General features: G+C 49.6%; 7 protein-coding genes across 7 annotated transcripts in view; 5 read left to right on the forward strand and 2 right to left on the reverse strand.

Annotated features, from left to right (window-relative positions):
• Window positions 1-2,118: 2,118 nt before the first annotated feature.
• On the forward strand, window positions 2,119-3,332 carry GUITHDRAFT_54742 (hypothetical protein; the record flags this gene model as incomplete). Its single annotated transcript, XM_005834858.1, has 3 exons — window positions 2,119-2,342; window positions 2,383-2,545; window positions 2,589-3,332. Coding segments are annotated over 3 exons (1,131 nt in total), but the record flags the coding sequence as incomplete, so codon positions are not given.
• Window positions 3,333-4,678: 1,346 nt separating this feature from the next.
• On the forward strand, window positions 4,679-5,482 carry GUITHDRAFT_106483 (hypothetical protein; the record flags this gene model as incomplete). The annotated part of the gene is made up of 3 exons (XM_005834859.1): window positions 4,679-4,774; window positions 4,826-5,248; window positions 5,354-5,482. 3 exons carry the CDS (start codon window positions 4,679-4,681, stop codon window positions 5,480-5,482), a joined length of 648 nt encoding a protein of 215 aa, XP_005834916.1.
• A 374-nt stretch (window positions 5,483-5,856) lies between these two features.
• Window positions 5,857-6,752, reverse strand: GUITHDRAFT_106484 (hypothetical protein; the record flags this gene model as incomplete). Its single annotated transcript, XM_005834860.1, has 2 exons — window positions 5,857-5,892; window positions 5,952-6,752. The coding sequence occupies 2 exons, from the start codon at window positions 6,750-6,752 to the stop codon at window positions 5,857-5,859; spliced, it is 837 nt and encodes a 278-aa protein (XP_005834917.1).
• A 1,283-nt stretch (window positions 6,753-8,035) lies between these two features.
• On the reverse strand, window positions 8,036-8,927 carry GUITHDRAFT_162631 (hypothetical protein; the record flags this gene model as incomplete). Its single annotated transcript, XM_005834861.1, has 1 exon — window positions 8,036-8,927. The coding sequence occupies exon 1, from the start codon at window positions 8,540-8,542 to the stop codon at window positions 8,036-8,038; it is 507 nt and encodes a 168-aa protein (XP_005834918.1). The 5' UTR covers window positions 8,543-8,927.
• A 43-nt stretch (window positions 8,928-8,970) lies between these two features.
• Window positions 8,971-9,877, forward strand: GUITHDRAFT_152009 (hypothetical protein). The gene is made up of 3 exons (XM_005834862.1): window positions 8,971-9,214; window positions 9,269-9,402; window positions 9,471-9,877. Exons 1-3 carry the CDS (start codon window positions 9,164-9,166, stop codon window positions 9,850-9,852), a joined length of 567 nt encoding a protein of 188 aa, XP_005834919.1. The 5' UTR covers window positions 8,971-9,163; the 3' UTR covers window positions 9,853-9,877.
• A 2,493-nt stretch (window positions 9,878-12,370) lies between these two features.
• GUITHDRAFT_106486 (hypothetical protein) lies at window positions 12,371-13,037 on the forward strand (the record flags this gene model as incomplete). The annotated part of the gene is made up of 2 exons (XM_005834863.1): window positions 12,371-12,727; window positions 12,795-13,037. 2 exons carry the CDS (start codon window positions 12,371-12,373, stop codon window positions 13,035-13,037), a joined length of 600 nt encoding a protein of 199 aa, XP_005834920.1.
• A 2,127-nt stretch (window positions 13,038-15,164) lies between these two features.
• GUITHDRAFT_152011 (hypothetical protein) overlaps window positions 15,165-16,180 on the forward strand; it is a gene marked incomplete at its 3' end in the record, with an annotated part of 1,354 nt that continues 338 nt past the window's right edge. Inside the window, exon 1 of the mRNA XM_005834864.1 lies at window positions 15,165-16,174. Within this exon, the coding sequence (XP_005834921.1) occupies window positions 15,240-16,070 (831 nt within the window). The remainder of the gene's footprint in view (window positions 16,175-16,180) is intronic.

A 16,180-nucleotide genomic window follows, 5' to 3' on the forward strand; every position in this document is an offset into this window, starting at 1 on the left:
TTGTACCATGCATTTGAATGTTTAGTCATGCTTTTCTCATCATAGTCACATTGTTAGTTTCAATATCAATGCTTTTATTTCTCTGAGCTGTCTCCAAATTTGAGCCAATAAAATCGCTTAAAGCTCATTTATACGCCGCTGCCCCTAGAAAATTCTTGCGAGGGTTTCCCTATGTTTTTTGGTTAGACGGACTTTTAAATATTGCCAAATACAGTAATTTAGCAATTTTATCATCCAATTCCCCTAAAATGCCAGAATATGCCCTACTACACACCCCAGTTTATAGTGCAAACGCTTGAGACTCTCAATTAGCACCAAGTAAGGAGTAGCAGGAGGAGGAGGAGGAGGAAGCGAAGGGAAGGGGGGAAGGGAGTTGAAGGGAGGGAAAGGGGGTGGGGTGAGGTGAAAGGAAGGGTGGATGCAGCGAGGGAGTGGGGTGGGTGGAAGGGAAGGGAGGATCACAGGAAGATGGGAATTTTCACCCTTTTTTTCGTGGATCCTGCCGAGAACTTTTACAGGAGGGAAGGGCGGGCGAGAGGGCGAGATGAGACGAGACGCGAGGGGAGCGAAGAGAAGAAGATGGAGGAGGACGATGAGAGGGAAAGAAAGGAGATGGAAAAAGAGGCAGGGCAGGGCGGGTTCGTGGATTAGATATGTGGCAATGGTGGTTTGACGTAAATCCCCTGCCTGACAGGTGAGAGGAGAGAGACGCATGCTCGCAACAGGGGAGGCCGAAGAGAAACAGAAGAAGAGACGAGCAGAGAGCGCGGGCGGGAAGGATGTTGGCTTCATGTGCATTTTCTGCAAGTCTGTCTTCTGGGTCGACGGGCGGGAGAATGCGCGCTCCAAGTTCTGTCCCCTCTGTGGAAGCAAGCTAGCACCAGACTCGAGGGTTTGGTTCTCTCGGATTTCCAAGGAGGAGGATGAGGCCATTACCAAGCGAATGTGCGAAAGCTTCTCTAAGAACTCTGCCCGTCTCTCCTCGCTCTGTCCCGACCATTCCCAGCGTGAAGTCAAATATCCACCCAAGACAGTCTGCATAAGCCAAGAGCCTGCTCAGACGCTCCCCAAGTTTTGCGAAGTTTGCGGCTACCAGTCTGATGAGGTGAGAACAGCAGGGCTCTCTGCAAGGAACTAAATCTTAAACCCATCACGCGATCTCAGGTCCACTGCTCTTCGTGTACAAGCGTATTCCACAAGCGATGTCTGTTTATACCGGAAGCCTTCAAACCTTCTCACGGGTCAGATGTTCTTGGCATCCAGCCGCTCTCCTTTTTGCACTTACTCACTTTCTGTCAGTTGGCGATGTCACTCTTGTATGCACGACGCTATGATCCAGCGAAAGTTTTCACCTCTGCCAGCTTTGCGGCGGAGCAAAACCAAGTTAGCGAATGTTTCCAAGTTGTGCTCGTCCTGCGGGTTAGTATTGCTTGAACTCACCGTCACCCTCAAAGTTGTTCCAGATACTATGAGCTCGAAGCCTTGAATTGTGATGTCTGTTGTCGGTGGTTTTGCTACGGTTGCATGTGCATCAGTCAAGGAATCTTACCACCCAATGGATGGAGTTGTTCGGGTGAGAGGCATCTGAGAATGGTGACTGACCATGAGCTCTTGGACTGACTCTCGATTCGTCAGAATGCGTGGGGCAACGTGAATATGATGAGGATCTTGTCAAGAAGCTCCAAGTTTCCCGTTCAAGGTTCGCAGCAGGATTGATGTCAAGACGAGAGCGGGACGGATTCTCGCAGGTGATTCTCTTAGATTTGGATTCGAGTGCGAGATTGACGGGAAGCGTTGCAGTTGGTGTTTGACCTGTCTTGTGGCTGCTTCTGGGAGGAGTGGAAGAAGAACGTATGTTGCTTGATCGATGACAGCAAGAAATGCCTCGAAGATGGAGCTCTCACTCCGATCTTACCGTATCATGCGCTTCACTACCCCATCGACAAGTCAATGATCCGAAGGATTGCAGAAGTTTATTCCAAAGTTTGCTTCGAGAAGGCTCGGAACCACTTGCTCTCGAAGGCGACAGCTGAGGGCCAGCAGTCGCAGAATGTTGTGGATACAGATCAAATCAAATCTTGGAAGGTTGAAAAGATCGCGAGAAAAGTGGACGAGGTTTCGGGGGCTTCCTCTTCACGCCTGCGAATAGGATACATGAGCTCTGATTTCGTTGATCACCCTACGGCAGACCTGATTCTAAGAGCGCTCCTGCTACATGACAAAGATCGTTTTGATGTTTATTGCTACTCCATCACTAACCATGCTAACTCCGAGTATCGTCGGAGATTGAAGCACCACATACCTAACTTCAAGAATCTTGCAAAGAAGGACTCAGACGACAAGTATGGCAGTGTGTCGTCGGCTTACACTGAGGTGCTGCAGGTGTGCAGAGATCATCGCTCAAGATGGGATCCACATCCTCATCAACCTCAACGGGCACACTGCAGGAGATCGCAATGGGATCAGTTCATTGCGTCCTGCTCCAATCCAGGTGGTTTACTTGGCATATCCTGGAACATCTGGAGCTGATTATATTGATTTCAACGTGAGGGCAAGTGCTGATGGTTCCGTGAGTGACATATCGTCAGGTTGTGGACGATCATGTTTGTCCGCCAGAGCATCGCGAGTTTTACAGCGAGAAGCTGATTAGAATGCCACACTGCTACCAGGTCAACTCGTTTAACGATCTCTACCAAGACGTGCTGAGGTCAGAGACGCTCCCTAAAAGACGCGATCACTTTCTGCCAGACAAACCTGCAGTTGTCTTGTGCAACTTCTGCCGCCTGGGAAGAATCTCTCAGGAGCTCTTCGATGCATGGCTCAGGATCATGCGGAGAGTGGAAGGAAGCATTCTCTGGCTCTACAGTCATCCCCGAGCGGCAGCTAATCGTCTCAGGGACTATGCTCGCCGTCAAGACTTCCCGACCGATCGGATCATCTTCGCTCCTCCCTGTAGCCCCAAGTTGCAGCACATGAAGCGTCTTACTCTCGCAGACCTCTACCTCGACACTCTGGTGTATAACGGACACACCACCGCAAGCGATGTGCTGTGGGCTGGTGTTCCCATAGTAACAGTGAAGGGAAGCAACTGGCCCTCGCTGGTTGCAACATCTCTTGCTCGCAGCGTTGGGTTGCCAGAGATGGTTGCGACATCATTGGAGGAGTACGAGGAGATGGCCGTTGATCTCGCCAGCAACCCTGAGAAGCTGCAAGGATTACGCTCGAAACTTTGCAGAAATCGACTGACGCAACCTCTGTTTGACAATGAGCGTTGGGTGAGAAGCTTTGAGAACGCCTTAGAAACGATATGGAAGACCTGGGAGAATGGAGAGCAACTAGTCGACGTCAGGCCCCAAGACTTTGGTGAATCCGATTGCTCAAAGAAAATAGCAGAAGAGTTTAAATGATTACAGAGACATTCACAGACCGTATGGCACATATTGCATTCGCACATTACTTCATTGTAATAAAACAATGCTATTCCTTCCTACATATACAGAGTCGCAAGAGATTTGAAAATTGCGTGCTCTTTAGTTGAGGAGAAGGGTGGGATTGTACTTGGTGGTGACAGCTCTGTCCTCAGTCTGTCCGACGAAAACCTGTCTCATCTTGCTGCCCATACCGAGGTCAATCTGGGCAGTATCATTGTGGGCCTGCCGTGTAGAAGGTCAAACACGACAACCTCGAGCACAGGGAAAAATCGATTCTTTGGCATGTTCACATCATGTTGCCTTCGAAATTACATTACAAATCACACATAAATACAATCAGACAATAATTCCGATCGTTCTGATTTACACGTGGATTACAAGTTTCTGATTAGACCATGTTCATTAGAACATTTGGCTCAAGCGATGAGGAAACGATTCAAGACTTGCAATGGATACTATTACACTCTCAACCACAACATCATCAGACAAGAATACACAAATGACAGTTGTGGCTCTAGTCATTGTGGCTCTAACGGATCCCTATCATATCTAAACTCAGGAAAGAGCGCGACACGTAAAATACGGATTACTCAGTTAAAATGTTGCCCGTACAGCTGCAAAAGTGACGATGGAAAGGATAACTCAACATGAATAATGCAGCGGATGGTGATTCGATGATGCAAGATGAGCAGCGGTGTGTATTGATGTGATGCAAGATGAGCAGTGGTGTGCATGGACGTGGCTGTCACATAAATTGTTTCTTACCGCGTTGAACAACATAGACAGCATGGCGTTTGTCTCTTCGACGTCCGCGTGACCCCTCGTCCAATATAACTACCAAGTTTCGGAAGTAACGGTCAATTGCATTTTTAACAGAAAAAGAAACCAAAAAGTCCGTTACAGTCCGTTAGTGACAAACGAAAAGCGAAGAGGCGCGCTATGGTTGGGACCTTTAGTAAGGGAGCAGCAGCCATCGCGATTGTCGGAGGGCTGGTGCTCATCGTGCTGTCTGCTACTTCGTTTTCGCATAAGGTGGGTGGAGTTGTCCTTGTCTTCTCATCATCTTAACACTTCTGACGGCTCCTTCATCATATTCCTTTTTCCAGCGCGAGGCAGCTCGAAATGAGTTGTTAGGATCCTTGCCTGGTTACACCTGCTTCAGTCCTCCATGCACTTTCGGGAACGGCCTTCCTCCACCAAGCGTTAGTTTCCACTTGACCCAACAGCTTCCTCTTGGACCCCATCCAATGACCACAGAAGCTATCAGCAAGTCTAGCGACGCTATGTCCTTGGCTGATTCTGTAGAAGACGTGGAAAGGGCGGATAGGGGGAAAATCGATCATGTGAGTTGTGCTTGTCTTCTGATTTCACTGTTTGTGAAAAAATATTTGTAGTTGGAGGACAATATCGATGATGTGCAGAGCTCTACGTCGGACAACATGAAGTCATCAAGAATAGCACTTTGGAAAGAGATTGGAAAACTAAGGCGAAAGATCATGGGATACAAAAAGCGTCTCATGGATGTCAAATCTCAAATGATGGCTCGTGACAATTACTTAGACACCAGGATGTCTGCTCTAGACAATTCTATCAAGCGATCGCAGGTCTCGATGGAGCGAAGGTTGAATGATATCACTGTCAAAGCCAATGTCATACAGCATGAAGTTGGTCCTCCTGGCGCACCAGGTGAAGATGGAAAGGATGGGCCCCCAGGACCTGCAGGTTATCCTGGCCCTGTCGGCGAGCGAGGGCCCCCAGGGAACATCGGACCAGCCGGGCCAAGAGGATACGATGGACGGGATGGTATCCCTGGAGGGGTGGGACCGAAGGGTGATATGGGCTTGCCCGGTCCTGAAGGTCCTCAAGGCGCTCAGGGTACGAGGATGTTGCAGCCCATGCTGAGCATCTAATATTGGCCTTAGGTGAAGGAGGCCGACGAGGCCCCATGGGTTTGTTGGGACCAGAAGGTCAGCCGATTGATGGTCAGCAAGGTCAAGCGGGCCCTCGCGGTCCTCCAGGATATGCAGGAGTGTCTGGAGCAGAAGGTCTGACAGGACAGTCGGTCGCAGGAGGTAGAGGACGTGCTGGTCTGGCTGGACCTGCAGGCGCAGCAGGAGGTAAGAATCCTTTCTCCCATATGCTAATCTGTTCGGAATGCTGATCTGTTCGGTAGCTTCTGGACCGGCTGGACCGGCTGGACAGTGGGGACGTTGGGGATATAATCAGAAAGATTAGAAGAGATTTTACGAAGGAAACTGGTCCCGATTTCGCGTTTTGTTCATAGATCAGAGAAGGGGGCGAACAGGTTACGAACTTAAACTGAGAATAGGCTGGAGAGCTTAAACTTCTAAAATAAGCAAGATCTGCATGTCAATCATCGATTTTATGATGAATAACCGTCAAAAAAGGCTGTTCAGTTGTGCGGTTAGGTAGCTGCAATGCTGTGATCGATGCACGGCGCCTGCCGATCAAATGTCAATTACATTTGAGTTTATTTCAGTTAGAATGGCTGAATCATACATCCCAATCTACCAACATCATTCTTCTTTTTCTCCCTGTTCGCCCATAGTTTGACATTTGGTCCAGTTGCGATCGGATGAACTCCCACTTAATGTCATCAGCCCCACGTCCATCGAAAGGATCCTCCAGTTCGCTTTGCACACGGTAAAGTGTGATAACAATAAGCACGTAGGTGATACAGATGAAATATCCTGCGTCACATCCATACTTGTTCTCGATTATCTCCCAATTGTGCTGCTTCACGCAGAAGTGATTCCAGTAAGGTGCCAATAGGATGGGAGTGGTGTGGATCAGCGCAAAGCAGAACAATCGCAGACCAATGGGAGTTTCTACATCTCGTATGGTGCGCACACTTTCAAAATGTGATATCATGTCACGAAAGTAAACCGACATGCGCCCCATCCCAGATTCTCCATTGAGCCTGTAGCCAGAGTGGGCATGAAATTCCTGCATCTTCTCTGCAAGGCTCGCAAAACCATCGTAGACAACATTTCCTGCCTCCTCAGAATGCTTGCTGCTCCTCAAATACCATTCAATATCATCAAGAAGCTTTTGAAATAGAGTTTCCACTGCTTGGGCCCTCATTCCAACACTGTCAGACTCCCAACACCATGCGCCACTCTGGTCTTTCTCCCACGTCTTAAACATAAGGTACATCGTGTACATTGCTCCTTTCAGCTTTGCCAAACAACTCAAGGCCTTCTCTCTCCTTTGGAAGCTTGCTTGCACTGAGAAAACCAAGGGAAAGATTGTCCCCACCGCTACAATGCTCATCGAAGTGTTGAATTGAATCTCCAGCATTCCTTTCGAGCAGATGAAGGTAAAGAAGCATGCTATGCAAGACATTATCAGAGTGTGCCAGGTTATGGCGAAACGAATTCCTTGCGCAACGAGAGAAATATGATTCACAAGAGCTGTCAAGATAGGCTGATCATTGACGATAACATCTAAATCAAGAACGTCTCCTTTTTGCTTCACCATGTCGCTCACCCTTGGCCTGTGCTAGTCACTTCAGAGGAATCACAACCCATAAGAGCCTTTGCTCAGATTCCTCAGGCTGCATATCCACTCGTGCCCCTTGTTGCTTTCCCCTTGCCGTCCTGCTTGCCGTCCCTCTATTTTCGTGATGATCTCTGCCTCAAAGGCTTCGATAATAAATTACTAGGCCTCCTATGATTCACTCTCTGACTTGTATTTAGTATCTGAGGCGAGCGTGCTGATTCACGCGGTCGGAAGAGCCATCGTTTTAGTAGTTAGGCTATTTTTTCAAGTTAAAGTAACTGAGTTCTCTCAGTTGCACAAAGACAGTGAAGGCTGCCGCCATGAGTAGCATATTTCACTGAACCAGAAGAAGATTGAACAATGGCAGAGATCAGTTGAAGAAACAAGTACGCACTTTTCTTTCAAGACGTGTCGCAGAGCGGTTACTCAGTGTGGTGTTGGCTAATTTCGATGGCCGGATGATATCGACCATGAACGGAAGAAGGAAGGGTTTATCTGAGCCAATCATTGCCTATGGAGATCCTCTTTCAGTGCTAGTGGAAGGAATGGAAAGGCCGTACCCGTCAAATGGATCCAACAACATTGCCACAAAGCTTTCAAACGCGTTTTTGATGTTATGAAAAACATATGACAGCGAATTGTCATCAATGTGGTACAAAATTAGAAGATTTCAGACGCGTCCCGGTCCTCAGGGGTGGTGTATTTCATCTCGAAAGACGGGCGGTGCGAGGGTTGAAATGGTGTGAGTCCACCAAGTGTTTCAAAACTCGCATTGTATCCGTTGCTATACATTGTGTGGGCACTCGCGATGAGGAAGGCTTGAGTCCTAAAGAGTTTTCCGAATAACCCCCTGTCGACATATTAAGATTTGTATTTCTGAAATCTTATTTCAAAGTATTCATCGTTGTCGATTAGAGTATAATCATGCCCGAGATTGAGAGATATGGCATAAGTATTCTGCGTCGTCAAACACCATCACATCTCTAAATGCTTCGTTGTCTGCCCATTCGATCCCTCTTTCAGCAATCTGAAACATTGCAATGGAAATGGTCATTACAACGACAAATATTAAGGAAAAAACTTCATACCAACGCGATGATAACATTTCGCAGAACAATTGCCTTCTTTTTCTCCATGATACGGCCTTTGTCAACTTCTTCGTCCACATCTTGGTTTTGTTTGCTCTGAAGCAGAATCCTCGCATCGTTCAATTTTTGATTTTCGTGTTGAATCTGCTTCAGTTTTGCCTGGAGATGTTCTTGCTCTTGCTCGATCGCTTTCATGGCACGTTGCTTCGACAGGAGTTCTCTCACGAGATGATCCCTTTGAGAAATAGCCTCGAGAATGCCCCGATACGTCTTCTTGTCTTGACCCTGCAAAACAGCTTGCACTAAAATCTCTCTTTGTAGAATTCGATCAAAGAGTCTTTCAGCCACGAACAGCTTTTCATTCAGGGTGAAATTACCCTCCTCCATATCGCAAACGTTTCTCCTATTTCGACGATCAATGCCCTCTGCAGCTTGCAAATGATTCTTCGCCCCAGGCTGATCTACTTCTTTCGTGCCAGGGCTTCTCCTGTCCTTATCCATGTTGTGAGCCCTTGATTTTCAAACAAAAGTGTAGATTTCTAAATTCAAGAAAAACAAATTGAGAATTGCGGTTTGACGGGCGGATTTGGTTTCACATCCATCACGGGAACCAAACAGTAGACTAGTCAGGCAGACATGCTAATCGACTCGTCTGAGTCAGGGCATTCTCAACATCGTCTTGTTCCCCTATCGCAGCTTTTCTGATCAGACATCAGATAAGCATCAGTATCAGCATCGTAAGCATCAGTACCAACATCATGAGATAAGCATCAGTATCAGCATATGATCAGCATGCATTCATCAGCCTGGTGATCCTGCTGGTGATCAGCATCAGGATCGGCATGTTCAGCATCTGGTCAGCCTGCATCAGGTTCAGCTGCAGGTTGCGTATCCGCGCGGGGACGAGGGTCGGCCAGGTCATTATTATCACCTGTCCTGATCCTTGTTCCCCTCGTGCATGCTGTCGCTTGCGTGGTTGGAGTAGCGGTTTTCGCTGCCTCCTCCGTTTCCTAGTGTTTTATTGAGGCTGTCTTGTTGGATTTTATCCTCGACCTCCTTTGTTCGCTCCGGTTTGCCTTTTCTTTTCAGTCAAAAAAAGAATCGAATTATCACCTGATGTAAATGGCGGAAGGGGTGAGGGTAACAGCTCGCGCCTCCTTCAGCCGATCGACGGTAAAATGCTCGCGCAAGAATGCAGGACACAGGGAAGCTGATAGTTTGGCACAGAAATACTACATCTCTGTTGGAGACGCATCCTATGGTCGATGTAGAAAGAAATGGGAGGATTTTGAAGATCTTTATGATTCTCTCGAATTAAGATATGGCAAGCTGGATATTTCCTTTCCCGTATATGTAACAAGGTACAAGTTGATATCACAAACTATCTGCAGCTGCAGTCCTTCTTGCCATCGATGACATGGATTCACAGGAAAAATAATACCAAAGCCGAGGCTGTAGAAAAGAATCGCAAGAACTTGGAGAAATTTCTGGAGAAACTGAGGGCTCATCCTCAGCTTTCACATGATTCTGATGTGATTTCATTTCTGCACCTTGTTGATGTAGAGGAGAATGAGGACTCGGACGATGGTGCACCAAGCTTATCCCTGCGCGACAAGCCTGGACCGACTCCGTTCACAGTGGAGTCAAAGCCTGCTTCTGCTTGTCATGTTGATGAAGGAGACCAAGCAGACGACGAAATTTTACCAAATGATAGCAATTCTACATCGAATACCCTTCTGCCATCATCACTTGAATGGAAATCAACTCCACAAGCAGCCGAGCCCAAGAATTCTATATGGATTGGTCGATGAGCATGTAACATTATAGAATTTATCGAAAAGCACACCACTCTTGTTCACGAAACCTTTGCATCAGTTCAGAGGCGCAGAAATGTTTTTTGTGAGCTCTTCACTTTTCTTCCAGAGCTGCTCAGCCTTCTCTGCATCCTCAGCTAAAGGATGAGATGTCTTCATGACTGCGCACCTAGCATAATGTTCTTCTGGAACCAAGCTAGAAGGGGGGGGCAACACAACAGAATGTAGAAGTTGCAGCTAATTGCTCATGGGAGAAGAGAATCATCCCTCCTATCGCTCGATAAAGACCGATCAATACACCTGACAAACCTTCCTTTGCCAGGCCAGTTGGACCAACTCCAGGGTGAAGAGAGACAGCAATGATGTCAAGCTTCTGATCATGAAATCGTCTGGCAAGCTCTTTTGCCATCAAAATATTGCTCAGCTTGGATGCGCCATATGCTTCCATCAAGCTGTATTTTTCTGGATGGGTCCAATTAGAGAATTCTTGGTCTTGATTAGGAGCACTGCGATGTAGCTCGGAACTGACGCAGATAACGCGGGCAGGTTGCGAAGCACGAAGCTTGTCCATGAGCAGTTGACAGAGAAGAAAGTGCCCAAGGTGGTTGATTGCGTGGCAAATAAATGAGGAAAAATAGGACACATTTCTGCAGTGTAGGGCGATGCAAACACATGTTTGATCCTTGTGCTTCACATGTCAGTGCCAATACTACACTGATCTTTTTTTGTCTTGAGTAAGACTACCTTCATGCAATCATCTTCCCAGTCAAAGTGCTCAAGATGTCAAATGTCTAGACTCTCACTTCTGCATGAACAGCATGCCCAAGAGAAAATCCATTAACTGCCGGACTCTGAACTCTACGAGGTCTCATCTCTTTCAAGATGTTGTTCAGTGCTTTGTACTCGGGCGGGTAACTTCTTTGGTATAGGAATTGATGTAACCATCCAGCATGTCATCCGATTATCTTCCGCCTCTTTTTCAACCCGATTGCCGTAAACATAACATTCCTGCATCTGTACAGATATTTCGACGCACTTTTATACCCCTGGACGGTGGACGCAGCTGCGGTTGCTTTGTCTCTGCTTGATGCTTGCACAGTGTTGGCTACTGCCTCTGGCTGACGCTCGTGACCTGCCAGGTCTGGGGTATCTACATTCTCTTCTTCTTCTTTGCCCTTCCTCTTTGACCCTGCTGTCCTCATCTGAGCCCGAAATACTACCAGCCTCGGGGTCGTCAAACATTCTCACAAGCACATTCTTGTCCTTCACCCTCCTTCTACGCGAAAGAGGTGCATGCTTTCCACATTCATCGTTGCGATCCGAGCCAGCTAGCTCCCACGCACAAACAAGGTGAAAAGCACAGCCTGCATATTTTGCATACCTTCAGAACAGCGTTTGCCTCCTTTTGCATCAAGCAATCAGCACCGAAGACACACGTGTTGGGCTGTGCCACAGCCGGAGGGTTCGTGGAACTGGATCGGGAGGGCTGATCGACCTGTTCATGATCATGACTGTCACTTGCCGGACCGGCTTGGCTGTCGTCCTCGAGATCACCCTCCAGTGGTTGGTTTTGTCCCCCGTGTCCGCCATTGCTTAGGGTGCGGGATGCGACGGGGTGCTGCCTTCTCTATCATGAGGAGGGTTTCAGAGTTTGGTACAGACGCATTGGAATGTTCGATGATATCCTGCATGTTATAACAATTACTCCTTGTGACTTGTATAATGTTGACGGGGATCGGATAATGGGAGAAGTGCGGGGAATGGGGAGAAGATGCTTTTGTGATTGGGGTGTGGATGATCGTGCAGTGTACGAAGGAAAAGCACCTCATATTGTTGTTCCAGGGACTCGCACAATGACAACTTGGCGATCTCAAACAGACCAGTATGATTCTTCCGACCATGTTCATCTGTACAAATGAAAGGTTTTCTATTATGATCATGACTGAAAGAAGTGTAGAATTACTGTACAAGTATGTCTAATATGATCCTAAGACATGATCTGATGTAGCACACCATCATCCTTGCTGTAGGGCGGCGTTGTTGCTCCATCGTTGTGCTTCTTGCATTCCAACTACTTAAAACTGAGTATGTTTATACTCAACCTTTAGGGTTTAGGGTTTAGAAGTATATCAGAGGAGGGAGCAGACTCTGAGAGCAGAACTTCGGAAGCACGCCGGGCTGCCACCGGGGCCAGCCAAGTCGGGCCGAACTGCCAGGTCACGAGATCCCTGTTAGACTAGAATAGAGCAAGGCGATAACAAGCCATGTAAACTTACCTAGCATTCTAATAAACTCAACTACTACTACTACTACTACTACTACTACTACTACTACTACTACTAGGGTTTAGGGTTTAGGGTTTAGGAGGATCCCTTTATCTGAGGCAGGATCCCTTTATCTGAGGCAGGATCCCTTTATCTGAGGCAGGATCCCTAGGGATCCCTGCGTGGTAGAGCAAGAGTCGCCAGGAACACAGGAAGCTCGGGAAACCATCGAGAATGCCGCAGTTCGAAACATGTGGCCAATATCTCCGGAGGGAGTACACCTGACTCTGTTCAGCGAGGACCCGAAGATCAGAGAGGCGCTCGCAGTCGAGTTGACAGCTGATCGCTTTGTGTCCAGAAATAAGTTGAAGAAGGCATCAAGGGTGCAGAAGAAGGCAGGCGGCAAGGACGGCAAGGAGATCAAGATCATCATCAAGTCGACGGCGGCATCTGGTCGCTTCACGAGGAAGGAGATGGAGGGGCTGTGCAACGGCGGCAACACTTCCATCGCAAGAGTCAAGAGAGTCTTGTTGGAGATCGCTAACAGGCTCGAGATCAACGTTGAAGGCATCGACATGGAGGAGGATTTGAACAGCCTGAGGCGGCTGGTCAGCGGGGCACGCGCAGCGACAGGAGGAGAGCGAGGGAGAGTGGCTGGAGTTTACAGACCTGGAGAGGATCACAATGGAGGCAGCATCTCCGTCAAGCCAAGAGGACATGCAGCTCGTCAGCGAGCTGTCAGCAGTCATCGAAGATGCAGCTTCTTTGAAGCTGGTCCTTGACAAGGCCGTTGGCAACCTCCACGACACGTTCTACTCTCCGGGGAGCCTGGAGTTCATGTCGCTGGGAGAGTGGGCGAAGATGCCAGAGGAGCAGGGAGTTGGGCGCAACGTTCTCAAGGAGAAGCTGGGGAAGTAGCTGCAGAGCAAGCGCTGGACTCGCGTGCAAGGAGAGAGCAAGAAGGCAAGGAGGGGCAGCGCGTTCTCGCCACGGGCAACGGCAGCTGCTGAGCTTGAGCAGGAGGCGGAGAGCGACGACATAGAGCGTCGATCTCTTAGCTTCCTGTTCATAGCACTGAGTAAATTCGCAGAGATGCATGTGCCTGGCCTGCTCGCTGAAGGTGGACAAGAAGGACCGACTGCGAGTGGAGATGAGGGAAGATGACGAAGAAGAGGAAGACATGGAGGAAGAGCAAGGCGAGGGCGAGGAAGAAGACAGGGCGAGCCCGGACCGAGCTTGAGCTGAGCTCAAGGTAAGGAGAGAAGGTAGGAGGCGACCGAAAGCCAAGGTGAGGAGAGGCAACTTTCCTGACTGAGGCTGAGGAAGCTGAATGGAGCAGGAGTAGGTGGCGACCGAAGGCCAAGGTGAGGAGAGGCAACTCTTCTGACTGAGGCTGAGGAAGCTGAATGGAGGTAGAGTAGGTGGTGACCGAAGGCCAAGGTGAGGAGAGGCAACTCTCCTGACTGAGGCTGAGGAAGCCAAGAGAAGACAGCAAAAGTAGAGAGTAGAAAGACGCCTCAGAAGCAGGGTTCGCATTGTAGGCCGTGTACTCCCAGTGCTCGAGCGCCTCTTTAGACTAGGATCAACTTGCATAAGCCCACAACGAGGCCGAGCAACATTCTAGCATTCTAATAAACTCACATAATAATAATAATAATAATAGGGTTTAGGGTTTAGGGGCGCCGTTATTTTCGGCAGGGCGCCGTTATTTTCGGCAGCATGGCTCCTTGCCAGGTGTAGGGGAAGCCGCCAGGGCGCCAAGGAAGCTGCAAGCGAGAGGTTTGTATACTTCAAATAGCTTTCTAAGTATGGTTCTTCAGTATGATGAAAATGTTCGCAACCTGCTGTATCGGAGATCATGCCAATACACGCAGAGCGGACTTGTGGATGCCTCTGTCCTCGAAGCTGATCTCGTCGAGAGGGTGAAGAGCTTCGCGAAGCGTTATCCGAACAGCAGGACAGCCCAGGCTTGCAAGGCTGTGGAGGGCGGGATGCACCCCCGACGCTATCGCAGAAGCCATCCGCTCGACATGTCAGCAGGCACGACGTGAGTTTCTGCAAGAAGCGATGACTGGATGGAGTGACGCATCCAGAGAGTGGTTTATGCAGCAGATTGAAGAAGCCAAGAAGGAGAAGGTCGAGACATACACCGCCTCAGCAGGCAACGAGGTGACTTCCTTCATCTCCATGACTCTCCTGGGCATCTCCTCGGTGTATGTCAACCATGAAGAAAAGCTGAAGAAGAAATTTGAAGAGATCGGACTGATCGTAGACTCAGTGCAAGAGAGTAAAGCAATCATGTGGAAGGCTCCGTATAGACCCGAGATAGCGAGTGCTGAGGAGATCCCGGTGACTGTTTCCTTCCTCCGCAATGCACAAGCGGAGAAGCTCTGGCAGGGAAGAGAGGACTTCGCGATCGATGGTCGCAAGTTCACAGCTGTACATGTGAGCATCGTGCACGATCGATCTTTCAAGATTCGAGCCAAGAGAGGACCCTGGGGCAAAGGGGGCAGCTTGGCAGAGCTGACTCACCTGCTAACCTTGGGCGGCATGACAACGGCTGAGATAGCTGCCGTCTATCGCTATCAGCTGCTGCGCCAGTCCCTTGCAGCGGTCCAACTCCAGCCGCTGGCAGGCATGCTGGTCGCTGGGGCGCCAGGCCAGCAAGTCCACAAAGGCTTAGGTCAGAAAGGCTTCATCGCTGTAGGGGCCAACGTCATCTGGAGACAGAGGGAGGTGGAGTGGATCGTCTCCTCGAGCTGCCCAGAGGCGAATGATACAGCATTTCGAGCTTTCCGAGAGAGCGAAGCGATGGAGGGAGTACACCTGACTCTGTTCAGCGAGGACCCGAAGATCAGAGAGGCGCTCGCAGTCGAGTTGACAGCTGATCGCTTTGTGTCCAGAAATAAGTTGAAGAAGGCATCAAGGATGCAGAAGAAGGCAGGCGGCAAGGACGGCAAGGAGATCAAGATCATCATCAAGTCGACGGCGGCATCTGGTCGCTTCACGAGGAAGGAGATGGAAGGGCTGTGCAACGGCGGCAACACGTCTATCGCAAGAGTCAAGAGAGTCTTGTTGGAGATCGCTAACAGGCTCGAGATCAACGTTGAAGGCATCGACATGGAGGAGGATTTGAACACCAAGTCCTGGAACGGGTCCGAGCTATGCATCCTCCTCGGCTCCACGGAGGATGCTCGACGCATGATGAAGGAGCTGCCCTTCTATCTCGAAGGCGCAGCAACCAAGCTCGAAGCAGTCGGCTTCGACAAGGAGCCTGACTCTGAGGCGGCTGGTCAGCGGGGCACCAGCGACGCAGCGCAGCGACAGGAGGAGAGCGAGGGAGAGTGGCTGGAGTTTACAGACCTGGAGAGGATCACAATGGAGGCAGCATCTCCGTCAAGCCAAGAGGACATGCAGCTCGTCAGCGAGCTGTCAGCAGTCATCGAAGATGCAGCTTCTTTGAACGAGGCGGGGACGAGCGAGCCGATCAAGCTGGTCCTGGACAAGGCCGTTGGCAACCTCCACGACACGTTCTACTCTCCGGGGAGCCTGGAGTTCATGTCGCTGGGAGAGTGGGCGAAGATGCCAGAGGAGCAGGGAGTTGGGCGCAACGTTCTCAAGGAGAAGCTGGGGAAGTGGCTGCAGAGCAAGCGCTGGACTCGCGTGCAAGGAGAGAGCAAGAAGGCAAGGAGGGGCAGCGCGTTCTCGCCACGGGCAACGGCAGCTGCTGAGCTTGAGCAGGAGGCGGAGAGCGACGACATAGAGCGTCGATCTCTTAGCTTCCTGTTCATAGCACTGAGTAAATTCGCAGAGATGCATGTGCTGGCCTGCTCGCTGAAGGTGGACAAGAAGGACCGACTGCGGGTGGAGATGAGGGAAGATGGCGAAGAAGAGGAAGACATGGAGGAAGAGCAAGGCGAGGGCGAGGAAGAAGACAGGGCGAGCCCGTACCGAGCTTGAGCTGAGCTCAAGGTAAGGAGAGAAGGTGGAGGCGACCGAAGGCCAAGGTGAGGAGAGGCAACTCTCCTCACTGAGGCTGAGGAAGCTGAATGGAGCAGGAG

Source organism: Guillardia theta (genome assembly GCF_000315625.1).
Source record: "Guillardia theta CCMP2712 unplaced genomic scaffold GUITHscaffold_24, whole genome shotgun sequence".
Lineage (NCBI taxonomy): Eukaryota > Cryptophyceae > Pyrenomonadales > Geminigeraceae > Guillardia > Guillardia theta.

Coding starts and splice junctions, on each gene's coding strand:
- GUITHDRAFT_152009 (XM_005834862.1), top strand. CDS start 9,164: ATGGCGGAAGGGGTGAGGGTAACAGCTCGCGCCTCCTTCAGCCGATCG. Junction 9,215..9,268: donor CCTCCTTCAGCCGATCGACG/GTAAAATGCTCG, acceptor AGTTTGGCACAG/AAATACTACATCTCTGTTGG. Junction 9,403..9,470: donor TTTCCCGTATATGTAACAAG/GTACAAGTTGAT, acceptor ATGGATTCACAG/GAAAAATAATACCAAAGCCG.